At 43.7% G+C, this 26,412-nt stretch overlaps 1 protein-coding gene across 1 annotated transcript in view; it reads left to right on the top strand.

The window, feature by feature from the left end:
• Nucleotides 1–497: 497 nt before the first annotated feature.
• Nucleotides 498–26,412, top strand: part of arhgap18 (Rho GTPase activating protein 18) — a gene marked incomplete at its 5' end in the record, with an annotated part of 53,586 nt that continues 27,671 nt past the window's right edge. Inside the window, 2 exons of the mRNA XM_080791327.1 lie at nt 498–649; nt 26,252–26,402. Of these exons, the coding sequence (XP_080647453.1) occupies nt 498–649; nt 26,252–26,402 (303 nt within the window). The remainder of the gene's footprint in view (nt 650–26,251; nt 26,403–26,412) is intronic.

The raw sequence follows: 26,412 nt of genomic DNA, 5'->3' as shown, positions 1-26,412 counted from the left end.
GCAGACACGCACGAACGCACGCACGCGCACGCACAAACACACACACACACGCGCACGCACGCCCCGCCCTTCTCGTCTCATTTTCATCCAATCCCCGGGCTATTATTTTATTCTGTCCGCGGCTCCGCCTTCTGCCTCGCCCCCCTCGTCTTCCTAAGTTCCTGGGACAGTTCACAGTAGAGAGAGGGGAAGAGAAGTCGAAAAGAAAAGGAGAGAGAGAGACAGAGAGATGCGTTGGAAGAGTTGAGTTTCAGCAACAACAACAACGCCATTATTCAACAAGACATTTCCATGATGGACGAACAGAGAGCATGAATAAATAGACACGACTGTCAGATGAGAGAGAAAGCCAGCAACATGGTCGGGCCGTCTGGAGAGCAGCTGCTATATAGTTAAATAACGCCAACAAACAGCAGCAGCAGCGCGCCGACCGACAACACGCACGACATCATTCATCCAATATCAAATATTTATATACATACATAGAGAACACTAGTATGAGTCGCCAGCAGCAGGACTCCAACAAGGGAGTGGTCCTGACGGGTTACCATAGCAACGCGGAAGTTTTAATACCGAAGAAGGAAAAAAACGGACTAGCCGCGGGAGACGGAGGAGGACCTGCCCAAGATCCAGAATCTACCCTGCTGAGGTGAGAGAGAGAGAGAGAGAGAGAGAGACTGTTCGTTTAACTCTGAGAGAGCGTTGCAAATTAATTAATCAAATGGATCTTGGATCAGCTGGAACCCAGTGGACCTCTTGGGGTGGTTAATTTGTTTTTCCATTTTCACCCCTCTCAGGGTTCCAGCCTTGGCTTTGAGCCTTACAGGGCGTCCAAGGTCCTTTTTGGATCACTCGCTCACTGACAAAATGACAATTGGGGTTAATTTGCATCCCTCTCAGACTTATAGGGTTATATGGGGGTCCAGGCCACCCTCTCACTCTCTGTTTAACCCATTCTTTAACTATAAGCATTATGCTATACTTTAGCTATTGAAAAATAGCAGATCTACAAGCTCATAGCGTGCCAGGCTTGATGGCTCTAGCCTGCTATAGTACAGTGCATGTTTCATTCTGTAGCCTTGGACCAAGACTATAATAAAACATGGATGCATTGTTGTATCACGGCTAACTTTCGTATAGCTGATAGATGTGCAAATGTGTAAAAAATCGATAACAAATAATACATATATGATAGTCTTTCTTGACTCTCAAGGCTAATACTGTTTCTGTTGACCGACAACAACCACAACACCACCACCCTCACTCCTCACATGTCTTTCAACTTTCCTATTCAATTGTTTGTTTTGTGCTGCTGTGGTGTGAATGTGGAGAGAGAGAGGAGAGAGAGAGAGCAAAGGTCAAACATAGACCGTGATAGATGGCAGTGGTTGGTTATTATTTTTCCAGGCCTGTATATTATTATTGAACTATGCACCGCTTGTGCCTTCCATGACACTATAAGTAACATTCCAAAGTGCTGCTCAATGCATATTCTGGAGAATTGACATGCATTCGTTTCCTCCACCTGCACCTCTGGCTCTCAAACATACTGTATATATAGTCTACCTTCTAGAAACATTTCTTATATCCTTGTGTTAAAAAAAAGTGCCTGTTTTGAATGGCTATTGTTTGCTGTGTGTGTGTGTGTGTGTGTGTGTGTGTGTGTGTGCCAGCAGTGTTTGTTTCAAAGGGGGCCCTCCTTGTGTTATATAGTAGGCTAGGTATAGCCTGGGAGGCCCGTTTCAAGACCAAATATGAGGCCCTCAATGTATATACCTATAGGTTCAAGGTCTTTATTAATGTCCCAGAAGGGCAATTCCGGTTTACAGCAAGAGCAGTGGTTTAAAACATACAAACAATAGAAACAATACAGGACAACAACAGACATTAGACACCATGGCATGAACAGGTGTCTCATGTCTATGCCTATGCCTGTCTATGCCTAATGACATAATTATTCTGCCACATTGACACATAGTTTTGACTGTTCAATATTGCGCGCAGCCCATTGCCCTTGACAATTCCGCAACACCTCTCCTCATCCTGTCGTCGCTTCACAATAAAGTGTCTCCCCTTTACCTCCCAATGCGGCACATTTTTTTTACCCATGGTTATTAACAGGAAATGGGTGTAACTTTAACATCGTGGGAGAGAGCAAGGCAGCGAGTGAGTGAGAGAGAGAGAGAGAGAGAGAGGGCCAAGGGTGGTGCGGCGTTGAATGACGCCTCATGGCGGTCAGTTTCGGCTCTAAAATCCACCAGAACCGAATACCGAATTGCCGCTATATTCGGGCCAAATAGTTTTAGTGAACTTTATGCCTTTTTTTTTTATAGGACTCATTTAGCTAACCTGACGCTGCCAGATCCAAAAAGCTTGCTACACAAATTTGTTTCACAGCTTATTTGGATCTGGGATCGCGGAAGCAAATTCGATGACGGGGCTGTTCCTTTTTTTCAAGATACATGGTAGATGATTGGATGGGAGCGTCTGTCTATCACCGTGTGGGCGTGCAAACACAACCAATCATATCGACGTGTCTATATACCGTCACATCCGCATCCCGCTTTTAGCTCACGCTTATTGGTTCGGTACGAAGCAGATCTGACTCAGGGCTCAACTCCGTCAGAGATCCCAGATGAGTGTTGTGTTGGGGAATATGTTTCCGCAATACCGCCCTCATCTGGCAGCGTCAGGTTATCATTTAGCAGGGTTAACAACAGAATGTGGGTCTACGGCCGGGCCAAGCTATAGCTCTTCCGTTTGACAATTATCTTAAAGACTCTGCGGGGACAAATTTGCTTCCGAGGATTCATAGATTTGCTGTTGTTTGGTGGTATAGTCAGTCACAGTGTGGGAGGTAATGGCCCATAATTATTATGTTTTGGACTGAATGTTTCAATGGCGTTTTCCAGACTGCTTGCTTGCTTCGTCTGTCTGTCTGCATGCCTGTCTGTCTGTCTGTCTGTCTGTCTGTCTGTCTGTCTGCATGCCTGTCTGTCTGTCTGTCTGTCTGTGCGCGTGTGTGTGTGTGTTCTATACTTATTTAGAACAACAAACGTCTGTCAACAACCAACCATGGTGTGGGTTAACAGAAGTAAACAACATATAGTTACTACTACTACATACGTACTCTACTGTACAGCTGGTATACTGACAGAAACACCTGCTTGCTTGCGTGTGTGCGCGTGCCTGTGTGTGTATGTGACTGTGCGTGTGTGTGTGTGTGTGTGTGTTCCAGATGGCTCGTCCAGCTAGCTAGAGAAAAACAGCATCACGTTACAACCAACCTTTGTCTCGCTTCCCACAGTCCTCTGTGCGTGTGCGTGACTGCGTGTGCGTGTGTGTGTGTGTGTGTGTGTGTGTGCGCGCGCGCGTGCATGCGTGCACACGCATGCCCCGTCTAGGTTGACTTGTGGGCTTAGTGTTATGGTCATTGTTTCCCCCAGCCAGGAAATGAGAGACAGAGTAGTTGGTTAGTTAGACACGCACATACACACACACACGCACACACACACACACACACGCACACACACACACACACACACACACACACGCACACGCACACACACGCCATCGCTCCTCATGCAACCTAAGGAGCCTTAAGGTTAACTTCTGCTTAAATGATGTATCTATCGACCCCACCGTGCCTAGACGATCACACAAACCCATGTCTCACACACACACACACACACACACACACACACACACACACACACACACACACACACACACACACGGAGGCATATTACATATAATTCTTGGGGTCCTTGACGTGAAATATTGAGCACCACTGATACAGAAACAGAAACATATTAAGGTTTTTCAGAAAACTGTCAGGATTTTAAAATACTTTTTATTTTAATTTCGACACCAGGCCTAAACGGGTTAAATAAACTGTCCACTCCCTGTCCTCTCATGGAGTTTTTTTTTTTTCTTTTTTACATGCATGTTCTACCCGTGTTTGCGTTGGGTTTCCCTTTTCCCCCGGGACACGGATATACTCCGGTTTCTTTACCACGCCAAAAAGACATGTTTGTCAGCGGAGGTACCATTACCATACATACATGCATACGGTAGTACCCTGAGAGTCGCAACGGATAAGACAACAAAGGAAAACATCCTCACTAACCAAACATAGTTGAAAAAGGTTCACTACTTCTTAAACATTTTGTTTTCTAATTACCAAATCTTTTTTTTTTCAGGTTTTATATAACAGAAGCCCCAGGGTCAAGTAAAGTATAGCCTAGTATGAATGTCATCAAGTTGATTATAATTTGTTTTATTTTATTCATGAAATTCCCTTTTTTTTAGAAAGAAAAATAAATAGTCGCATCTCTATTTTCAAAAAAAATGTGAACATCTTTTAGAACAATAAGAAAGATAACAACCAGGAAACACATTTACTCGCGACCCATACGAATTGTCAGTGAACTTGGGGGCAACGGTGGTCTAAATAATGTGGTCAAGAATCTGCTGTTTGACCTCCCCCTCCCTCCAGTGCTTGGGAGTCGTGCGCGGCCAGCCTTTTGAAGTCGAGTGTGCTTATGTACACACAGTCAGTGCCCCTTGCCCTTGACCTTGACCAAGGTTCCTGGCGTTTATTACAGCTGGAGTTGGTCCCTGAGCAGTGAGCACTGCGGCTCATGTGGCATATCTACAATAAGGAGATCCATTTGAAAAACATGACTGAGAACTATATTAGTGGTCAGCGGATTGGCTCATTGCCTCATTATACAACAGGTTGTTTCGAGGAACCAATCTGATTGGTTGAAACAGCCTTCTAGCCGTGGACCAAACGAGCACCATGACTCCACACCTAATCAAAACAAAGGATTCAGCTGCTCTGTTCTACCAGAGCGCAGCAAACTCGGTGGCTATAGGCTAGCTAGTTTCTTGGGACATTTGTGGTCGTAGTGACTATTAAAATAGTAGTTTTAAGGCTAACTGTTGTATAATTGCAATATTACACTCGAGGGGGTGGTTTAACGTCATTAACGCACATAATGGCGCATTGTTAAACCACCCCCTCTCGTGTGATATTGCAATAAATCACAAATTGGAGTGCAAATGCATGCCTTTTTCAGCCTTAGTGTCATGGGGTGCTATAGGTGTGGGTGGTCTGGGTGGACCAATCACTGCTCGCTATAGAGCGTCTCAGTCCCGCCCCCCTACCAGGGCCCAGGAAATGATTATCCGTTCATTTTTCCTCATAGACATTTGGAGTATTTTATTTAAAGACGTTTACGCCGCGGACAAAGCCAACTCTTGTCGTGACAAATCATGCCGACAAAAACACATTTTTTTGGGCCGAACAAATAATTAGAAAGGAGAAAAGAACGGCAGGTTGCAACACTTTCTTTGTTGTTTTTCTTCTTTACCCAAATCTTCCTCTATAGATTTGTGTGTAGACGTCTTGTATATTAAGTAATGCAGATGTTTGACAATATTTGAACTCTTTGAGAGCGTATAAAATGAAACCAAATGGACCCGTAAAGCGTTCATTTGGTTTCATTTTACACTTAAAGATCTACAAGGGTTCCGTTTGGTTACCACCAACTCTCCATCATTTAGCATGGGGACCACCTGGAGCCCCCTCAAGGACCACTGGTGGTCCCCGGACCACTGGTCGAAAAGCGCTGGTCTTTCTGACAAAGTATAGTTGATGGTCGTGGCGTCAAGCTGGGTTTGAGCAGATCAAAAAAGTCAGTCCTGTAATCATATACCGGTAATATGAATAATTAACAATCATCGATCATCATTATTTTCATTTTGATTGTTGGGTCTATAGTTGTGTGTGTGTGTGTGTGTGTGTGTGTGTGACCTTGGCCGTTGTCTGTGTTAGTTAGTTCGTTAGTGTTGTTGTTGCATTAGTTTTTCGACCTGACGATCGTATCGGTGCGCGCAATGGGCTTCTTCCGAAGGCCGTCCGTAAATCAGTAAGAGATAAAGATATACTGGTGGTGACGAGACCGACCCACAGACCATAAAGTACCTTATTGATATGCACCGACTGTACTATGCTGTTTGTCCAAAAAAAGGACAGAAATAAACTAAACTAAACTAATAAGAAAAACAGACAGGCAGACTGTATAGTATACAAACGGGTATATAGGCTTAATTCTAAATGAGGATGTCTGTCTTTGACCAGCTAGATATAGCTCTCCGTACGATCCCACGGTGCTAATTGAAATCTCAGAGTACAGTACGGACGTGACCAAATGGACCGGTATACTTTCTGGTCGGTCAATTACATTTTTTGGGGTAAGTATAGCCTTGCCGAGCCATGAGGCCCATAGGGGGCAGGATCCTATCTCCTGTTTCTGTAGCGTGAGGCAGCTTGATGTACAAGTATAAACCCCCAGGACATGACGCTAGTATGTCGCAGGGACTTATACCCCCAATCCAACCCTTGATGCTGAGTGTCAAGCAGGGAAGGCACTGGGTCCCATTTTTACAGTCTTTGGTAGGCTATGACCCGGCCGGGGATCGAACCCCCGACCTCCCAGTCTCAGGGCGGACACTCTATAACCACAAGGCCACTGAGCTGATACAAGAAACATGAGGTTTTTCAGGGAAAATCAACGTCAGGCCTACCTGTAAATGGGTTAGGGCCCCGATGGGAGGTGTATAGCTCGTTCTAGCTCGCTCTGGGTGTGTTGGATGTGTCTTGGTGGAGAGAGGCAGATCGTTCATCCATTCAAACAGCATGTCACAGCTGAGGTCAGTAACTGTAACTCTGTAACTGTGTGTGTGTGTGTGTGTGTGTGTGTGTGTGTGTGTGTGTGTGTGTGTGTGTGTGTGTGTGTGTGGGAGAACAGAGGCAAGCTGTCTCTTACAGATGGCAGCTGGCACCTGTTGATGTGAATGGAATACAGCACACACACACACACATGCACTGTTCCTCTCCTTGGTGAACTCTACACACAGTTTCCTCTACTCAGACAACAAAACAACACACATACAGACACACACACACACACACACACACACACACACACACACATTTCCTCAGACAACAGAACGCAGTTCCTCTCCCCACTTTGTTCCCGTGCGCTGAAACCCGCTGAGTCGACTTCCTCGGGCGGCTGTGGCTCACATCACACTGCTGCATATATCATCATTATTAAAAACCCATTCTGACCTGAGATCAGATTCTATAATTCTACAAGCTTGTATACATCAAGCTGCCTCACGCTACAGAAACAGGAGATAGGCTCCTGCCCCCTATGGGCCTCATGGCTCGGCAAGGCTACTTACTTACAGTACTTACTTACCCCATCTGAAAATATGTTGTTCTCTCCCCAGAAGCAAAGATTTGAGTTAAAATGTTCACTCTGTAATAATATGTATTTGGCACATTTTCACGATTTTTCAAAAAAATAGCAGACCCATACGAGTTCATAGCGCGGCACCGAGTGCTTGTAGCTTGTAGATCTGCTATTTTTTATAAGACCTACAAGCTTGTAGATCTGCTATTTTTCAATAGCTTAAGCATAACCTGATGCTAACACCAAAAGGGGTTCCCAACTTCCCGTGCAGGGACCTCCCAGAAGCAAAGGAATTTTTTTTTACTTCAAAATGTTCGCTGAGACAACACATATTCAAAGATTTGCAGTGACTTTCATGATTGTTTCCCCCCCAAAAAATAGCAGATCTGCAAGCTCATAATAACATAGCGCGGCACTCACTCTGAGCTTGCAGATCTGCTATTTTTCAACGGCTACGGTTTTTTAAATTTAAAATGATGGTTAAAGTGGTTAAAAGCTATATAAGGTGACACAGACGCGTTACCACCGGTCACCCTCCTGATGGGCTAACATGATAAATCAGGCGCTGGCAGCCGTCCGTTTGTAAAGGAATCGTAACAAACCGAAAGAAGCTGTCGCGTCGTCACGACGTTAAATGCCCCTTTGGTGACTCAAAGCCACGTAGGACTGGAACGATACTAGGAGACACACACACACACACACACACACACACACACACACACACGCACGCACGCACGCACGCACACGCACACACGCGCACACACCCAGGTCACGGCCTCAAATAGCCCCTTGACTTTTCTTCCTCGAAACTTGACTCAGCCATCTGCTGATTAGCGCTACTAGACCGCATGTATGCTGTTGGCAGCTATATTATGCTCGCATCAGTGTCGTTACATGGGCCCGGCACTTTGTCTCGTTGGCCTGACACAAAATGACATAACTGACTGCCGGATGGATGCGGCTTCCATTTGAGGTAATATATATAGGGCACTGGGTCTGACGTCTATGTGTACGTCCCACCTGGATCGTGTTTTTGCCTGCAGGCTTCACGTTTTTTTTTAATGTTTTTTTGTGGTTTCGCCTTTATTTTATATTTTTTTATGGAGGGACAGACAGTAGGCTGACAGGACATGGGGAGAGACATGGGGGGGTTGGGGGGAGACATGCAATGAAGGCCGTCGGGATCGGGAGTCGAACCCGCGGCACACTGCCAGACTGGATTACCAGCCAAGTCTATGGACTTTTGATGTTTGCTTTATTCATGCTCGCCCCCCCCTTGGCAACTGGCAGCAAAAGACTGAAACAAGGCGCCCGGCCCTCACCTCACACAAGTGTATTCCCCCCCCTGATCTTGTAGAATAAATCTTGCTATTTTTGGTGAATGTTCCCCCACATAATTGACATGCTGGGTCAAACCTGGCATCCATATTTTGAGCATTTTAAGGCAAAAATGTAAATAATAATCGTCACACGACGCGTCACACCGCTACACGCTATATAGACTGACACCACATAAAGACAGGAACGCCCCAAAACGTCACATCCGGTTTTAGCCCGGGGTAAGATTTTTCTATGGCTGCCAATGCAACTTTTTCCAATCCTTAATCACATACGGATACAAACATCTATGCCGGTAATATCTAACTTGCGGAGGTACGGTAACGTGCCTTGTCCACGGGCAACAGATCTTTCAACGTATGGCATTGCAAATACGTTTGATAGTCGCTACTCTGCGCAATATTGTTTTGGAAATGCCGCAAATTGCATTGCAGTGAACGAGAGCCAATCACAACTTCCCCCGGGGGTGGTGACTCCGCCCTGAATACGCGCCGTGGTGTCAGTATATGAGCTACTAGATAAGCTACTGTATTTTCACTTTTGTCAGTCTATGCCTATATGGCCTGTGTGTTATGTACTGTAATATGATATCCATTTTGATAACTGTATATTTCAGTAAATATACTTCGTATATTCGAGTGCCGCGCTATGAACTCGTAGGTCTGCTATTTTAGAAGAATCTTGGAAAAAAGGTTGAGCACCACTGCCATAGAAACATGGTCTTTTCAGAAAACTGTCAGGATTCAGAAGACATCTTGTAGAATCGTCCTCGGGTCTAAATGGGTTAAATGCTGACATGCAATTATGTCCAATTATGACATACAGTCATGATGGCATAGAGAGACTGTACAGGTTTTTAAAAATATGCGCTTATACTGTGCATGTCTGAATGCTTTCGTTGGTGTTTCACCACATCTGAACTTTCTTGGCACATGGCTGAGCTGATGTGATAAGAAAGGAGTGTGGACAAAGGTGCAAAGAGTACGCACGCACGCGCGCACGCACACACGGGTCATGTGGCTTACCCTTGTTAATAAAACAAACACTTAATAACACACTGCCATGCACGCTACAGTGCAAAAATAACCTTGAGGAGAGTGTGTTTGTGTGTGTGTGTGCGCCTATCTTAAGCCATATTTGGGAACAAACCATGTGGCCTATGTCCCGGAAATGTTGTCATTGCGGACAGAAGAATGTGCACCTAATTGGGTTTTATTGAATTTCATATTATGGGTTGAGGTTGAGGTTAGGGTAAGGAGATATGAAGGGAATGCAAGACAGTCACCCAGTACAGTACATTGGACTGACTGTGTGTGTGTGTGTGTGTGTGTGTGTGTGTGTGTGTGTGTGTGTGTGTGTGTGTGTGTGTGTGTGTGTGTGTGTGTGTGTGTGTGTGTGTGTGTGTGTGTGTGTGTGTGTGTGTGTGTGTGTGTGTGCGTGTGCGTGTGCGTGTGCGTGCGTGCGTGCGTAGGAATGCTGAAACGTGACAGGAACTGTGTGTATCCTATATATTCCTGTTACATGTCTCGTAACAGAGTGTACGTGTACTACGGAGGAGGAGATACGAGGGGAATGCAAGGCGGCGGTGCATTCTATACAATGTTTCAAATCGTTCAGCTCGTATATAGAGATCTGCTATTTTCTTTTTCAGAAAAGAATCGTGTTGTTGTTTGGTCTTGTCTTTGGAGCCAGGCCGTAATATCGCCCTCCTCCTCCTCTAATCATCTTAAAGGGGCGGTTTGTTCGGTATTATCTGACAGAGCTCAAGTTCAACCAGAAGCCAAGGCCTTGACCTACAGTATACTGTCTCTTTTATACACCAGTTGTTTTTTTTTCCACTTAATTTTTATTGAAGGAGGAACGGACACAAAAAACACAACTAACAAGACAATACGGGAAAGAAAAAGGACAAAAAGTAAAAGAAAAAAGGCTGCATTTTTCACATTACAACAAACATTCAATGAAATCCTATTGCAATATCACTATAGGCTGAGAGAAGAGATTCCACTTTTCCCATTTTTTTATAGAATTTATCCTCTTGAAGTCTCAGTATGAATGTTAGTTTTTCCATAGAATACAGTTCCTCAATAATGTCCATCCATTGATCTTTCGTTGGTGGGTCCTGTTGGTACCAGCGTCGTGTGATTGCTTTTTTACTTGATGCTAAGAGGATCTTGATTAAATATTTATCATGTGTTAGAAACTCTTCAGGGATATTTACACCAGTGACTTTTCAACCGCTTTCACATCAAAGACCATTATTTATTCGGGGCATTTTTTTACCCACGGGGGCCACCATTGGATGACATTTATAGCCTCTCAATTTATTTCCTTTTTTTTTTTTTTTTTCTTACATTTTGTAATTGTGTTAGACTTCTTGTATAACTATAACAAAATACAATACATAAATGGATGCACCTTGGGGACGTATCCTCCTCAGTGATGTATATCCCAAGGTCATCGGGGTTTCGGGTCTCCCATTTGGGTGCAGTACTTAGTTTAGACAGTTTTTGGTATAGTCATTGGTTAGACCAGTCATTAGTCCTACAACTACAACCTATCTCAAACCCTCACCCTAAACCTAACCTCCCACGGGGCAGCACACCTAAACCCATTAACCCATGTCTAACCAATGACTAGTCTAAACTAAGTATGCACCCCCTCCCATTCTGGTACCATTCTGGCGCGTGGAAGGACTATATAGGCTCTGTGGGTTGACTCCTGTCCGGGGCCCCCTCCTAGTACGTCTCACCAGGTCCACTCCATGCTCTCACCAGGTCAGGCCCCTATAGTGCGTTGCACCAGACTCCTATAGCACCAGGCTACTTTATTCAGGAATGGGGGGGATTCTCGAGCCGCATACGGTTCCGTAAAGGCTCCACCTTGCCCCTTGGTGGCTCCGCTTGAGGCTTGAATGGCCCTCCTAAAGGCCTCACCGTGGTGGGTTTGTTGATGGGGCTTCTTCCTCACGGAAGACACTTGTGAATTAACTAATGCCCAGATGTTTAACAATAATATTATAACTCTTGAAAACCAAATGGTTTCTGAGAGACATCATTTCAAATGGGGGTCGATGGTGGCCGATTTACATATCATTTTTTGGGGGTCCTTGACATGAAATATTGAGCACCACTGATACAGAAACATTTTGGCATTTCAGAAAACTGTCAGGATTTAGAAGACTTTTTTTTATTATTATTATTTCGACGTCAGGCCTAAATGGGTTAATATGAAATCTATGGAAAAAGTATAGTTCCATTTTTGCAGATTCCCCTGCGGGTTCCCTTCTCCATCTCTCTCTCAGCTAAGGTGGTCCTGGAAAATGTAAAGATGAAGACCACTAGGCTAGTGTGGGCTTGTAGATCGGCTATTTTCAGCATGCAAAACAAGTGTAAAATGACTTCTACTTGATCTCTTGTCCACTACAGTCCACTTCCTAACATTTTAGCCTAGTTTTTTATTTGTTGACGAAAATTGTCAATATATGTAGTTTTAGTCCTCATGTCATAGTTTTCATTCAGTTTCCATTTAGTTTTCGTCAGTGGAAAAGGGTAGTCGACGAACATTTTTAGTTTTAGTTTTAGTCGACGAAATCAAGGTCTCTAAGGACTCTGAAAAGAAATGACCTCATTTCTTTTGAGGACATCTGGACCTTGACATCAGCCACGCGCACGTACACACACACACACACACACACGCACGCACGCACGCGCACAGCACACACACACACACACACACGCACAGATACAGGAGTCTTGTTAATCATTAACTCTCATAACAGAGTCATACGTACACATAGAGAGGTTTTGATGACAACCGTATAAATCAAAGATTGACAAAGACATCAAGGACACTCACACTTTGTACAGCGTTTCTTTATGGTCACGTCACTGACTGTATATAAATAGAATCACTGAAGCAAAACTGTTGTTTCATCAGCGCACACGCGCGCACACACACACACACACACAGAGGTTTCCATTTTGTGTTTACGTTTTAAGCATTATGTTCTACTTTAGCTATTGAGAAATAGCAGATCTACAAGCTCGTAGCGCTACGAGATTGCCGGTCTGCTATTTTTGAAAAACCCGTGAATTTATATTCTTTCATTTTTAACTCACTGGAACTATGATCAGATTGGGGGGTCGGCGGCCAATTACAGATCATTCTTGGGGTCCTTGACATGACAATGTTTGAGAACAACTGTCACAGTGCGCTATACGAGCTTGTAGATCTGCTATTTTGTTTAGAAAATGAGTGAGCGTTTCAAACTCAAATCTTTGCTCCTGGGGGGCGGGGGGGTGTGTGTTACTGGAACAACATATCTTCAGACCAAATACATTTACTTTGTGGGGGTCCTTGACATGAAATAGTTTGAAAACCACTGATATAGGAAACATATGGTTTTTCAGAAAACCGTCATGATTTTTAGAATACATTTTTTGTAGGATCGAACGGTTTTAAGCCTGATTTGACACTTTGTCCAAAAAACAAACGAAAACAGATCGCTCGCAGAGTGTCGCGATGCAACGTGGAGTGTCCTCGTAGACGGCTAGTAGTATTTTCCAGAGTAATCTAGTGGGAGAGTGTAATGACTCTCTCGTTGTAACAATGGAATGCGGAAGTGCTCATTCTATCTCAATGGAATATAGTTCCAGCCATATAGGAGCACTGTTTGGAACTATCGCCCCATACTAGGCACCCACTTTGCGGCGAGATCAAAGCGTGTTGTCACCTCTCTCTTACTTGTCCTGTGTTCCCCTTCTCTGTTCTCCTGTTCGCTCTCTCTCTCTCTCTCTCTCTCTGTCTCGCTCTCTCTCGCTCTCTCTCTCTCTGGTTCTGTGGCTCTTCTTCTTGGCTCGCTGCGAGGACAAAAAGGACAACGGCGCTTCCTGATTCTCAGTCTCCAATTTCCTCTTTTCTGTTTACACTGTGATACTAAACTCGTGAGGACCGCACACACACACACACACACACACACACACACACACACGCACAGTCGCACACGCACGCACGCGCACACGCTACGTATTTAAGTGCTACGGATACATTTGTACACTGAATCCCGGGCCAAGCATGGCAACACAAACACATCTGCTGTGTGTTAAATAATAAGAGACTGCAATCCCCCCCCCCCAAAAAAAAACAAGAGTGTGATGCCCTGAGATTCGACGCATTAAGTGGACAATCCGACTAACTACTAGGTTTTTGGCTGACCTCTTGCCAGGGTTGCGCGTGCGTGCGTGCGTGCGTGCGTGCGTGCGTGCGTGCGTGCGTGCGTGCGTGGAGAGAGGGTTCTCTTGCAAGGAGCAGGTCGAGAGGGAGTGGAGGGCCGAATAGAGGAAGTATAGTATATAGAGGACGGGTTTCCATATAGCAGTCAAAATGCCAAATGTTACTTCCTATAATAACCAACAGAAGCATGTTGTGTCTCAGGAGGTACACTGTGCAGTTAGGCCGCTTAGTCTCCATGGACATATTCCACTTGTATTCAGGATGTCTGCTCATTCTGAATGGAACTAATGCTCATGTAAACACATATTCTGAGTGAATGCTTTTTATTCTTTTCTTTTTTTTTGCTCATGTAAACGAATGTGGAACGAGGGAATAATAGGTTTCATTCAGGTTTCATGTAAACATGGGAATGAATCAATTCTGAATGAATGCAATATCGTCCATGTAAAACGCAGCATTTGGGCCTAACAGACCCCCGTCATGTTTTATAGTCTCAAAAGTGGCACTTAAAACACTGGGTGGTCAGCGGCTGCTATAACAAGCGGCTTTCAAGACACGGACATTTTATATTCAAAACCATGACGTCCGAGAGAAAAAAACCCAAACAAAACCGAACAAACCAAGTGCTCACAGGAGATCATGAAAATAGTTCAAAGCACCGATGGCGCTCACGGGATCAAACGGGATCAAACAAACGACAGGCGATCCGGGCACTCGGGAGGATTTCAATAAAGGATTTTCCTTCCCGAAGAAGGCAACTTCCTGAGGTCGGGGAAAAAAGTTGGCACTTATACTGTAGTTGTCTTGTTTTAATAAAAGGCTGCTAGCTTTCTCTTATAAACAACACCATATTTGTCCACACACCCAAAACGTCTATTGAAGATTTCTTCTTTGCCTTTTTTTTTTTTTCTCGTCTCATTTGTTCTCATGAGCGAGCGTGAACTGCGGAACAAAACATAGTGATTGCAGTCGTTGTGAGCTGTGGCACGAGGCCGTAGTTCACCTTGGAACACCCTAAAGGTAGCCTCGGAAAACCCAGACGTTTTTATTTCCAGGGAGGAAACAAAAGTCTGGGTCTGAGTCCACTTCAATTCGGCATAGAGTAGCGCAAACGTTGCTCACTCTCTGCTGATTTCTGATCGTCTGCACCTTTGTTAAATTGACATACACACGCACACATGTATATGGTTGTACACACACACACACGCTCCTCTCTCTCTCTCTCTGTCGCTCTAAGTAATTAGTCTCATGTCGCGCAGCTGCGCATAGTTTCTCCCGGTGGATCCTGCCGGGAGCTGCCTATATGCCATAAAAAGCATAGGTGAGTTCCAGGCTAACCCTAATAAGGTTAACACAAAACTAACTCGGAAATTCCTCTCTCTCTTTCACACACTTATGATTATATATATACCGCTCCTCATGTGCCAATGGTTGCCTGTATACCCCCACCATTGTAGATGGTTTATTTTAGATTGCCGAGTATGTAAAACAAGGGGCGTAAGAAGTGGTCGATGCCGGATTTGTGTAATATGCTTCTGTGACCATACTGAATGTATTTGTCTGTGTGCACGCACACACACACACACACACAAACACGCATGTTAGTACATTAGTACAGTGGGAAGAGGGTGGTATCATGCACCCCCCGGAAATATACTTCTAATCAGTGTTTTCTTAATGGAAAAAATGTGCTGGAAATGATGAGCTATGATAAAACGTTGTCAAAATGTCCCACCTACCTCAAAACCCCTTTTTGGTATATGGCTCTGGTGAAATTATGTAAAGGCAATTATTAATTCACTAAAATTACATAAATAGACATGGAAGTCTGAAATTCGTCATGGAGTATCCTGACACTTAAGGGTAAGTAGAACAATAGGATTTGGAGGGTTGCTACCATTACATTTTTAAATATGACCTACATTATCCCCAGAAAAACAAAAAAAGATGCTGTCCGCTTGACTAATAATAACAAAGATGGTTATTTTCCAACACATTATGGTGAAAATCACTGCCTCACTTGTATATAGAAAACTTCCCATGTCCCTAAGCTTCAATTCGAGCCCAAGATAACCTTTCTATCTTGAAAATTACTCTTTCTGTAGCCAAAACTCAGTCCTATACCTCAAATCGGTATCAGAGCTATACATTTGGAATAAATTAATGAAAGACTAAGTTTGAACTGACTCCACATTATGGGATATTTCTTACTTCAATAAGCTATGTTAAAAAGTTGGAAAAGTATCCAATCTACAATTGTTATGCAAATGAGTGCCTCCATTATCAAAATAATCTATATCTCAGCCAATACTGCACGTAAATGAACAAATAAGGTGTCTAGACCTGTCTTTTGATGGTCGAGGATCTCAGTGAAACTATTCTTAAAGTGACCACATGTGCCCGTGGGCATGCTGGTGTGCAAATCAGTGCAGATTAAATCAATTCCTCTATCTCGTCGGCTTCTTGTCCATGCTTTCCTGTGTCAAGGAGATGGAGCAGTGAGGTTGGTATAGGACTGCGCCACAGGACACACTGGATTCAAAAACGATTTGGTTTTCAACCACGCCTGCCCTTCATCATAGGGTTTTTGGTTTTTCCACCAAAGCTTCATCAGCTCGCTGGTATAAGGCGACGGTGGCTCTCTTCAGAGCGGAGTAGCATGTTGGGAAGGCGAGCCGGGTCAACTTTAGATTTAGAAATGAGTTTGTCATCTCCACGGGTGTGGACTTCACCCGTGCCAGAGTTGCTGCGGACAATGGTGGGGGGCAAATGACAAACTCACTTCTTAAATCTAAAGTTGACCTGGCTCGTCTTCCTCCATGCTATACTCTGCTCTGAAGAGAACCACCGTGTTGCCTTATATACAAGCGAGCTGATGAAGCAATTGTGGGGAAAACCAAAACCCCGTGAAGGGCAGGGACGGTTGAAAATCGAAGGGTTTTTTTAATCCAGTGTGGTCCAGTCCTATACCAACCTTTGATCTCCTTGACTCCTTGTCATTGGAGACCATGCGGACAAGAAGCCGAAGAAGACTCTGACGAGTTCTAACACGATGACTGATTAATGAGACTTTTTGTTCTTTATGGTGCAGGCTAGTGTATAGGGTGGTCACTGTTGCTTACATTTTTGCCTTTTGAGTGTGTATATGACGGAATACTGTTACAGGATTGTGTGACTGTTTGTATTTTGTACTGCAGGCCATTCTATAGTGTGTATACTGCCGCCTACTATTATTCATACTGAGGATGGTTTTTGTTAGTTTGTTATAAAGCTACCTGTCTAGATACCTTATTTGTAAAGTTATATGCAATATTGGTATCTCTTAACTTGGTATAAATGTGACTTTATTGTAATGGCAGCATGCCACGGGCACATGTGGTCACTTTAAGAATAGTTTCACTGAGATCCTTGACCCTCAAAACATAGGTCTAGACAACGTATTTGTTCATGTAAGTGCAATATTGGCTGAGAGATATAGTAAACATCGATTGTTTTGATAATGGTAAAAGGAAAGGAAAGCTACTATGTTTACCCAGGGTAACTGGACTAAGCTCAAGAACTTGTTTACAGCCAGGCCCTGCTCATAGAACATTTCATGGTAGAGGTTCAATGCCTTGCCTTAAGGGCACTTCAGCGGTGGTCATTTTAACGTGCCGGTCCGGGGATACGAACTAACTCCGCAAACCGTTCGGCCACCGCCGCCTCAAATGAGTGGTGACACTCATTTGCATAAAAATGGTAGATTGGCCACTTTGCCAACTTTTTAACATAGCTTATTCAAGTAAGAAATATTCCATAATGTGGAGTCAGTTCAAACTCGGTTATCCATTCATTCATTACAAATGTATAGCTGATACTGACTGAATATACACATTTCACCCATTTGAGGTGTAGTTCAGAGTTTTGGCTACAGAAAGAGTAATTAATGTTCAAGATAGAAAGGTTATCTTGGGCTCAAATTGAAGCTTATGGATATGGGAAGTTTTCTATATACAAGCGAGGCAGTGATTTTCACCATAATGTGTTGGAAAATAACCATCTTTGTTATTATTAGTCAAGCGGACAGCATCTTTTTTTGTTTTTCTGGGGATAATGTAGGTATATTTAAAAAATATAATCGAATCCTATTATTCTACTTACCCCTATGTGTCAGGATACTCTTTCAGACTTCCATGTCTATTTATGTAATTTTAGTGAATTAATATTTGCCTTTACACAATTTCGCTAGATCTGCTATAGATCTAGATCTGCTATAGAGCCATATACCAAAAATGGGGTTTTGAGGTAGATGGGACATTATTTTTTTATCATAGCTCATCATTTTCAGCACATTTTCTCGGTAGTATATATATATATATATAATATAAGTACTGTATATGCATGATACCCCCCTCCTCCCACTGGACTACTGTACATGTCTTGGGAGGTCTGCTTGCGGAGTTATAACATGTTGACGTTGAAGCTGCCTCGCTTAATCCCGATTTGATGAACATTTAAAGTGAACGTGACGGTTATTGTTGTGTTTTGGCCTATACACTGCTCTGTCTACAGTCTTACGCGCTGCAATTTCTTCTCGTTATTTTTTATTATTTTTATTCATTCAGTTATTTCATAAGATCAACAACCAAAGAAGGAAACGGGGTCCAGTTTTGCAGACGCGGAGAGATTAATGTGCACTTTTTTTGGCGATGCAAGGAGGAATGTGTGGTTTATCTGAGCAGGGAGGACTTTTTCACCCCCCCGCGCTCATTTTTGTCTGATTCGTCAGCCTATACACGGCGCATGCCGCAATAGGCTCAAGAATGCTCAAAGTGAGACCTTGCTTAAACCCATTTAGACCTGAGAGACAAGATTCCACAAAATGCCTTCTAATATAAATCCTGACAGTTTTCTGAAAAAAAAACCCATGTCGTTCTCAAAACATTTTCATGACGAGGAACCCCAAAAATATATATGTAATTGGCCGCCGAGTCGACCCCCATCTGATAATCTGTGGTTCCAGGGACCCCCCCCTCCCCCCCAGATCAAAGGTTTGAGTTAAAAACGTTCACTCTGAAAGATGTGTGCCTCATTTTCATCTCAAAATACCGGTATGTAGTTCCAGGGACCACCAGAGCAAGCCACGTCACTTCCTTGTTTTGCTCGGCAAGTAGGCTACAGTATGTGACGGGAGAATAGCGTTTGATGTCTTTACGGGGCCGCCTGGAGCCACACATCCACAGTCTCATGAGCCGGGGCGGTGCTTATAGACGCCCGCACGTCATGGGTTTGGTAAGGCAATCAAGCGCTCCCCTTCCCCAGTACGGCTACAGAGATGCGGAATCAGCTGGGAATGATATAAAGTGATTGAAGGCGTGGGGTTATCGGTGAAATTTACAACGATCACGTGACGGTAACCAGTCAATCAGAATCAAGTATTGGGACTAACCGTTTTTAGAATTGTTATTTAACCCATTCTGGGCGCGGAACCCCTTTTGGTGCTATTGAAAAATAGCAGATCTACAAGCTCATGAGCTTGTAGATCTGCTATTTTTTGAAAAATCGTGAAAATGTGCCTCAAATCTTTCAGAGAATTGTCATGATTCAGCATCAGTGAACCGTAGGAAGTCAGGCTTCAACCTGCTTTGCTGTGGAATGAGATGTGGGTGTTTTGGGGCGGGAACCCCTTTTAGTGTTAGCATCATGGTATGCTTTAGCTATTGAAAAATAGCAGATCTACAAGCTCATAGCGCGCCACCGAGTGGCGCGCTACGATCTTGTAGGTCTGCTATTTTTGAAAAATCGAAGAACGACTGACATAGAAACACAGCTTTTTCAGAAAACTGTCAGGATGTAGAAGACATTTTTTTTAATCTGATCTCAGGTCAGAATGGAAAACTGTCAGGACGTAGAAGACATTTTTTTGGATCTGATCTCAGGTCAGAATGGCTTGAGCGGCGACCAGGCTGCGTGAGGAGTGTTTCTTCTATTAGTTGGCTGAATATGCTGCTCTTTAGTCTTGAGTAGCTGTTAGTCACTCAGTCACTCTCTGAAAGAGAGAGAGAGAGAGAGAGAGTGTGAGTATGTGAGAGAGCTCATTCTCTTTTGTGTTATAGCAGGGTGATTTGTCACAGTATAAGACGTGTTGACCTTTAGGAAGCGGGGACAGTGTATCTGGGAACATTGGTCCGTGTGTGTTCACACCTTGTAGCCACACACACACAGTCACACACACACACACACACACACACACACACACACACACACACACACACACAGAGGGATCGGTTCCACACACCACCAGAGAATGAATTCATAACTTCAGGTCTAAAGTAGCAAGATCTACAAGCTGCCGCGCTATATGAGCTTGTATATAGATCTGCTATTTTTAAATAGTATAATATAATGCTTATAGTTAAAACACCAAAATGGGTTATAAAGATGACATGATGGGGAGCAATTGTTTTCCTCATGGGAAGACGGAACGGTTCCCGCGGATCAAACCCCCGAGAACAACATGAAACCCCATCACGGACAGAGGTCGTTATAACAATGAGGTCATTTAGTTGTTTTTCATTTGAGTCGCTGCAGCCACTCGCATGAGAATGACATCATCGGCAGATGACACTGTGTGACTGATGGCTACGTCACGCACGCACGCACGCACAGAGAGAACAGCCCCGTGGCCAGAAATTGTATTTTAACCCATTCTGACCGGGCACACATTTTGGTGTTAGCATCATGTTATGCTTTACCTATTGAAAAATAGCAGATCTACAAGCTCATATCGCGCCACCGAGTGGCGCGATACGAGCTTGTAGGTCTGCTATTTTTGAAAAATCGAAGAACGACTGACAATTTTTAGAATCTGATCTCAGGTCAGAATGGGTTCATCAGACCAGTGTGTGTCCAGTGGAAACCTCGTATGAATCTGATCTCAGGTCAGAATGGGTTAAGCTCTGGCCTCATGGCTCCTTTGATTGTGTTTTGCCTGGAGCATTGCCCACACATATATAGTGCCTGATGAATGAATGAACGAAAGCCCTTTATACTTCAGAGAGAGAGTTGCCATCTGTATACAGCTATTGTTTTGACTCTCATACTGTCGGAGTTGTGTTCTTATGAATGATTTGACTTGTGCTTGGCTTGATTATATGTCTTCCATTATTTGACCTTTTTTTTTTTGTGTATGTATTTGATTTGATCATCTTTATCCCATTTTGGGCGCCGGGAACCCTCTTTTGGTGTTTTATAAGCATTATGTTATATGCGTTTGCGACGCATTGTGAGCTTGTAGATCGGCTATTTTCAAATGGCCGAAATGTATAGGGTGGTCAATGTTAGCCTGGTTAATAAACCAGACCGAATCAGCCGTTGGCAAAAAAAAATTGCCTGCCGGCGGATTACGGTCTGGAGAGGCTCAATTGTACGCCCATTTCCTACACCAGAGAAATGGGGCGCCCAATAGGGACACGGTATGCAATATGGGCGGGCTTTGGTACAGTGACTTTCAACGCTTGAGACCTTTGACTGACAGTAGCTCTGACCAATTGTTTCAAAGAGAAAATGTTTGAACCCGCCCCCCCTGGAAATGAAATCCAACTGAGCCTCCCCAGACTAATATCCCGCGATCCGTGCGATATTAGTCTGGTTTATTAACCAGGCTAGGTCAATGTATGTTTTCTAATCAAAATTAAAATCGTCAAAGTAACTATACTGTTGTAGTAACTAAAGTTTTCAAATAATTGTAGTGAAGTTGAAGTACACATTTTGGCTTTAAGATGTAGTGCAAGTAAAAATAGCGGAAGTAAAAATACTGGAAATTGTAAATACTCAAGTAAAGTGCAAATACCTCAATATTGTACTTAAGTAAAAGTACTTACCAGTAGTTACTTTCCACCATGCACTGCTTTCTGTGACCTGGGGTCAGTTTTTGTCATATACAGTTAGTAGCAGATCTGGGGTCAGTTTTGGTCATATACAGTTAGTAGCAGAAAAATGTGCGATCAGGCAAATATCTCCACTTTTCCACGAGCTCCACACACACACACACACACACACACACACACACACACACGGACAGACCACATTCTCCAATGTGACCAGGCCCGAAAAAATGACTCATTAGTCAGAACACACTCAGTGCTACTGCTTGTAATGTCAACCCGGCCGCCTCGATGACTCAGAGGGAGTCCTGGAAGATGAAAACACACATGAAAACACCCATTTATACACTGGCAGACGAATCTATAGCCTGAATCAGAGAGGGTACAGGCTTTAGTTTAGACATACAAGTAAGACGCGCGAACGCGGGAAGCAAATGCAACTAGAATAAATTACATACTTTTTTGTGTGTTTGTGTGTGTGTGTGTGTGATACAGCTGCGCCCTCTGGTGGCGGGCGTGTGGTGTCACAGCGTGACAGACAGACAGTTCTGCCTGGGTTACATAGTAATCGCTCAGTGCGTTCGCAATCACTGCATTCGCAACTATTGGTCCGACTGTCATTAGTTTAGTTTAGTCTTAGTGGACTAAATATCATCTACAGTTGATTAAAGTCGACTAAAATGTATTTTGGCTGGGCCATGATGTCGTCGTAATGGCTGATTTTTATACACTTGCTGGAAATGGCTGATCTACACGCAACGTGTTGTGAGCTTGTAGATCTAGCTATTGTCGGCATGCAAAACAAGTGTAAAATGACGTGTCTTTTACTTTTTACTGGATCTCTCGTCCACTTGTCCCTCCCTGACATTTTTTGTCTAGTTTATTTGTTGACGAAAATGTACATTTATTTAGTCTTATAGTTTTAGTCGTCATAGCTGCGTTTTCATTTAGTTTCCGTTTAGTTGTCGTCATACTGCTATTCCTGGGGTTCTCAACACGTTGGGTCGCGACTCCTCAGGGGGGGTCGCCAAATTATTTTGGGGGGGGGGCATTTTGACATGAAACGGTATCCACACTTTTCCTGCAGGGCTGTGTGTGCTCCAGTTCCTGTCGATTTGATCCAATGAAAGCCAATGAAACTGGTCAGATGACCAATGATATCCAATGAAATCAACAGGAACTGGAGCACACACAGCCCAGGAAAAGTGTGGATAGGATAACCAGTGTTGCTAATAAAGCTTGTGTTCCATTCTGGTCAAAACAGAGTCAGGGTGCATGTTGGGCTGGCCGGAAAGTAAGCTCCAATTAAGTACCTCCAATTCAAATAGTTCCAAAGAAAAGATAAGGGGTGTCCCCAACACAACAAGAACATTACCTCTAAGTGTTATGTACAGTTTTTGTATATTACGTTAATGACCACGTCTTGAACCTCAGCCTCCGTATTCTGGTGGAATTGCTGTGTATATATATAAAACAATAATGGAAAGAAGAAAAAAAATAACTCTTCTCGGTTATTCAATTCCAGCCTTAGAGGGAATGTCAGCCTATGTGTGTATGTACGTAACTGTATGTGTGTGATAAATAAACTCAACCTCGTCTAGGGCCTAGTCTAGTAAAACATGCACAGGAAATATGCCATACCCCAACACCACCATAACAGGCACTTACACACACACACACACACACACACACACACACACGCACACACACACACACACACACGTGTTAAATGTTTAATGACCTACCACCTGTAAAGGAGCGCGCTCATTAAGGGCAGTTACACAACAGATAATGACCGACTTCACACAGAAAGCGCACCAGATAATAAACCTCATTTACAACAGAGGCCAATCAGTTAATGACTTAGCACAGCTGCCCTGCCCCAACCTAGAGCCCGGCCGATTTATTTCACTCGTGACGCGCTAATCCCCGATTTTGGAGAGTAAGACGAGATCAAGAAGACCTTTATATTATTGATCGCGCTGGGGAAATGCAGGCGCCGATAGACACACGGTACAGCAGTGGAAAACAGACTGTTAGGACAAGGAGGTGGGGGGGGGGAAGTGTCGTAGAGCAGTGGCTCCCACACTTTTTCATGTCGGGGACCCCCAAATTGACATTTTTGTAGTTGCTTATTTGGGCGTGCTTCCTTCCTAAATGCTGTTTAAAACCAGTGGTTCTCAAATACTTTCAGCCAGGAAGGCCCCCCCAAATTTATATATTTGTCCACAGATCTCCATCTGGCAATATTCTGTGTGTGTGTGTCAGGGACTCCCCCATACAAGATTTGTCTTTAAAGGAGCAGTGAAATGAAAAATAAGTTTTTCACACTTTTAGACCATATCCGTGGTCATCATATGGGCATACCCAACAATGGATGCCAAAACAATGGGAAAATTCTCATTTCTGTGTGTTTTTATATCAAAGGTCCATAAAAACGATTGTATTATTTATTTATTAAAACGAAAACGTGCTGCGTGATGACGTGTAGAGGTACACATCGATAAAAGCCAATAAAAATGAAGCTCACATGTTTAATTCCCCATGTCTGCGCATCCATGCAACACAGCTGCTTCTGATTACAGATTTCTCCGTTTTTATTTCCATTCAAGATAACATTCAGACAGTGTATTACTCGGTTTCAACTTAATCATCACGCTAAAATATGTTTCTGAAAACATTATAGGGTAGAAATAAGCCACATAACAGTAAACTGGTTGTGCTGGGCGACCGTCTGATTTATAAACAAACAACACCACGCTGTTGCGCATAGCATTAGCCACCGTCCCTAGCTACCGTCCCATCGCCTGAAGGGATGCGACACTCTGATTGGTTCAGAAACTTCAGACCGGTGTTTCATGTGGAAACACCATTTTCACGTTGTTCACCATTTCCGTTTCACTGCGCCTTTAAAAAAGATTCCACATTTTGCATATTTAGTTTTTTGTCTTTCTAAGACTTGCTCTACAAGCTCACACAGATTGGCTATTCTCAAATAGCCAATGCATACATATACAATAGGTTAAAATTGCTCATGTGGCCTAGTGAATTATTTTGGGCTTGTTTTCATATAGACCTGGTTACTTGTTCCCGGCACAAACTCTGGCAACACTGCTGCTGGGCCATTGGAGGCTACAGTGTGTTTGTTGGCTTGTGTGTGTGAGTGTGTGTCACACTACCTACTGTACTAGCAAGCTATTCTTAGTTTCCCCGCCACTGTTTTCCTCATTAGTTGTCAAGCTGGGAATTCAGCATGGTGCTGTCTATTCTATGGGTTGGAGGAGATGACGGGTTTACTTAACTCTCTCATGTCTGCCTCTCTGTCTATAATAAGCTTGATTTGACTATCAGTTGTGTGCCAGAAATAGCTCGAGCTATAATGTAGAAAACTAGAGTACCCATTTTGGGTTAAGGGTTAATATGCTTAATTAGCTACTGAAAAATAGCGCCACTCGGTGTCGCGCTATGAGCTTGTAGGTCTGCCAAGAACGACTGACACAGAAACGTAGCTTTTTCAGAAAACTGTCAGGATGTAGAATCTGATCTCGGGTGCCTGTCTTTTCTCACTCTCTGCCAGTTTAGTCTGACTGTTGTTCATCTGACAGACTGACCACATCTCTCGTATCTGTCTCGTCTACCTGACTTTTGTCCCACATATTTGCAGAATAACCCACTGAATTATCCCGCCTGCCTTGGGCTGTCTTATCGGCGTTATAGCATCATGTTATGCTTTAGCTATTGAAAAAAAATAGCAGATCCACAAGCTCGCGCGCTATACGAGCTTGTGTAGGCCTGCTATTTATTTTTTTAAATCGAAGAACGACTGACATAGAAAACATGGCTTTTTCAGAAAACTGTCTTGTTTTTTTTTTTAATCAGACCAGTGGTGTGTGTGTGTGTGTGTGTGTGTGTGTGTGTGTCCAGTGGGAAACCTCGTATGAATCTGATCTCAGGTCAGAATGGGTTAATCAGACCAGTAGTGTGTGTCCAGTGGAAACCTCGTATGAATCTGATCTCAGGTCAGAATGGGTTAATCAGACCAGTAGTGTGTGTCCAGTGGAAAACCTCGTGTGAATCTGATCTCAGGTCAGAATGGGTTAATCAGGACCAGTAGTGTGTGTCCCAGTGTTAACCTCGTATGAATCTGATCTCAGGTCAGAATGGGTTAATCAGACCAGTAGTGTGTGTCCCAGTGGAAACCTCGTATGAATCTGATCTCAGGTCAGAATGGGTTAATCAGACCAGTAGTGTGTGTGTCCACAGTGGAAACCTCGTATGAATCTGATCTCAGGTCAGAATGGGTTAATCAGACCAGTAGTGTGTGTCCCCAGTGGAAACCTCGTATGAATCTGATCTCAGGTCAGAATGGGTTTAATTTCCTTTTTTTTTTTTAAATATTTGTTTTATTTGGAAAGTGCAGTACAATACATATAGCATTTTTACATATGACACAAGAGCAATTCCCAAGATTTCTTCTTTTTTTTTCCCCCACCCCTCTTCCCTTTTAATTTTTAATTTCTACTGTCTTTCTCCCCCCCCTTGCAGCCGCAAGACGGGCCATTACAGCGTGCAGCAGACGCAGAAACCCACCGCCGCTCGGGGAGACGGGGAGACCTCCCGGAGGAGGAGGACCTCCGGCCAGCGCCTCCTCGCCCTCGCTCCCCTCGCCCGGTCCCTGCAGCCGCCGCAGCACCGTGCTCCAGGCC

Source organism: Protomyctophum bolini, assembly GCF_963924005.1.
Source record: "Protomyctophum bolini genome assembly, chromosome: 19".
Classification (NCBI taxonomy): Eukaryota; Metazoa; Chordata; class Actinopteri; order Myctophiformes; family Myctophidae; genus Protomyctophum; species Protomyctophum bolini.
The sequence above is the reverse complement of the archived record's forward strand: the minus strand, read 5'-3'. Positions and strand labels throughout refer to the sequence as shown.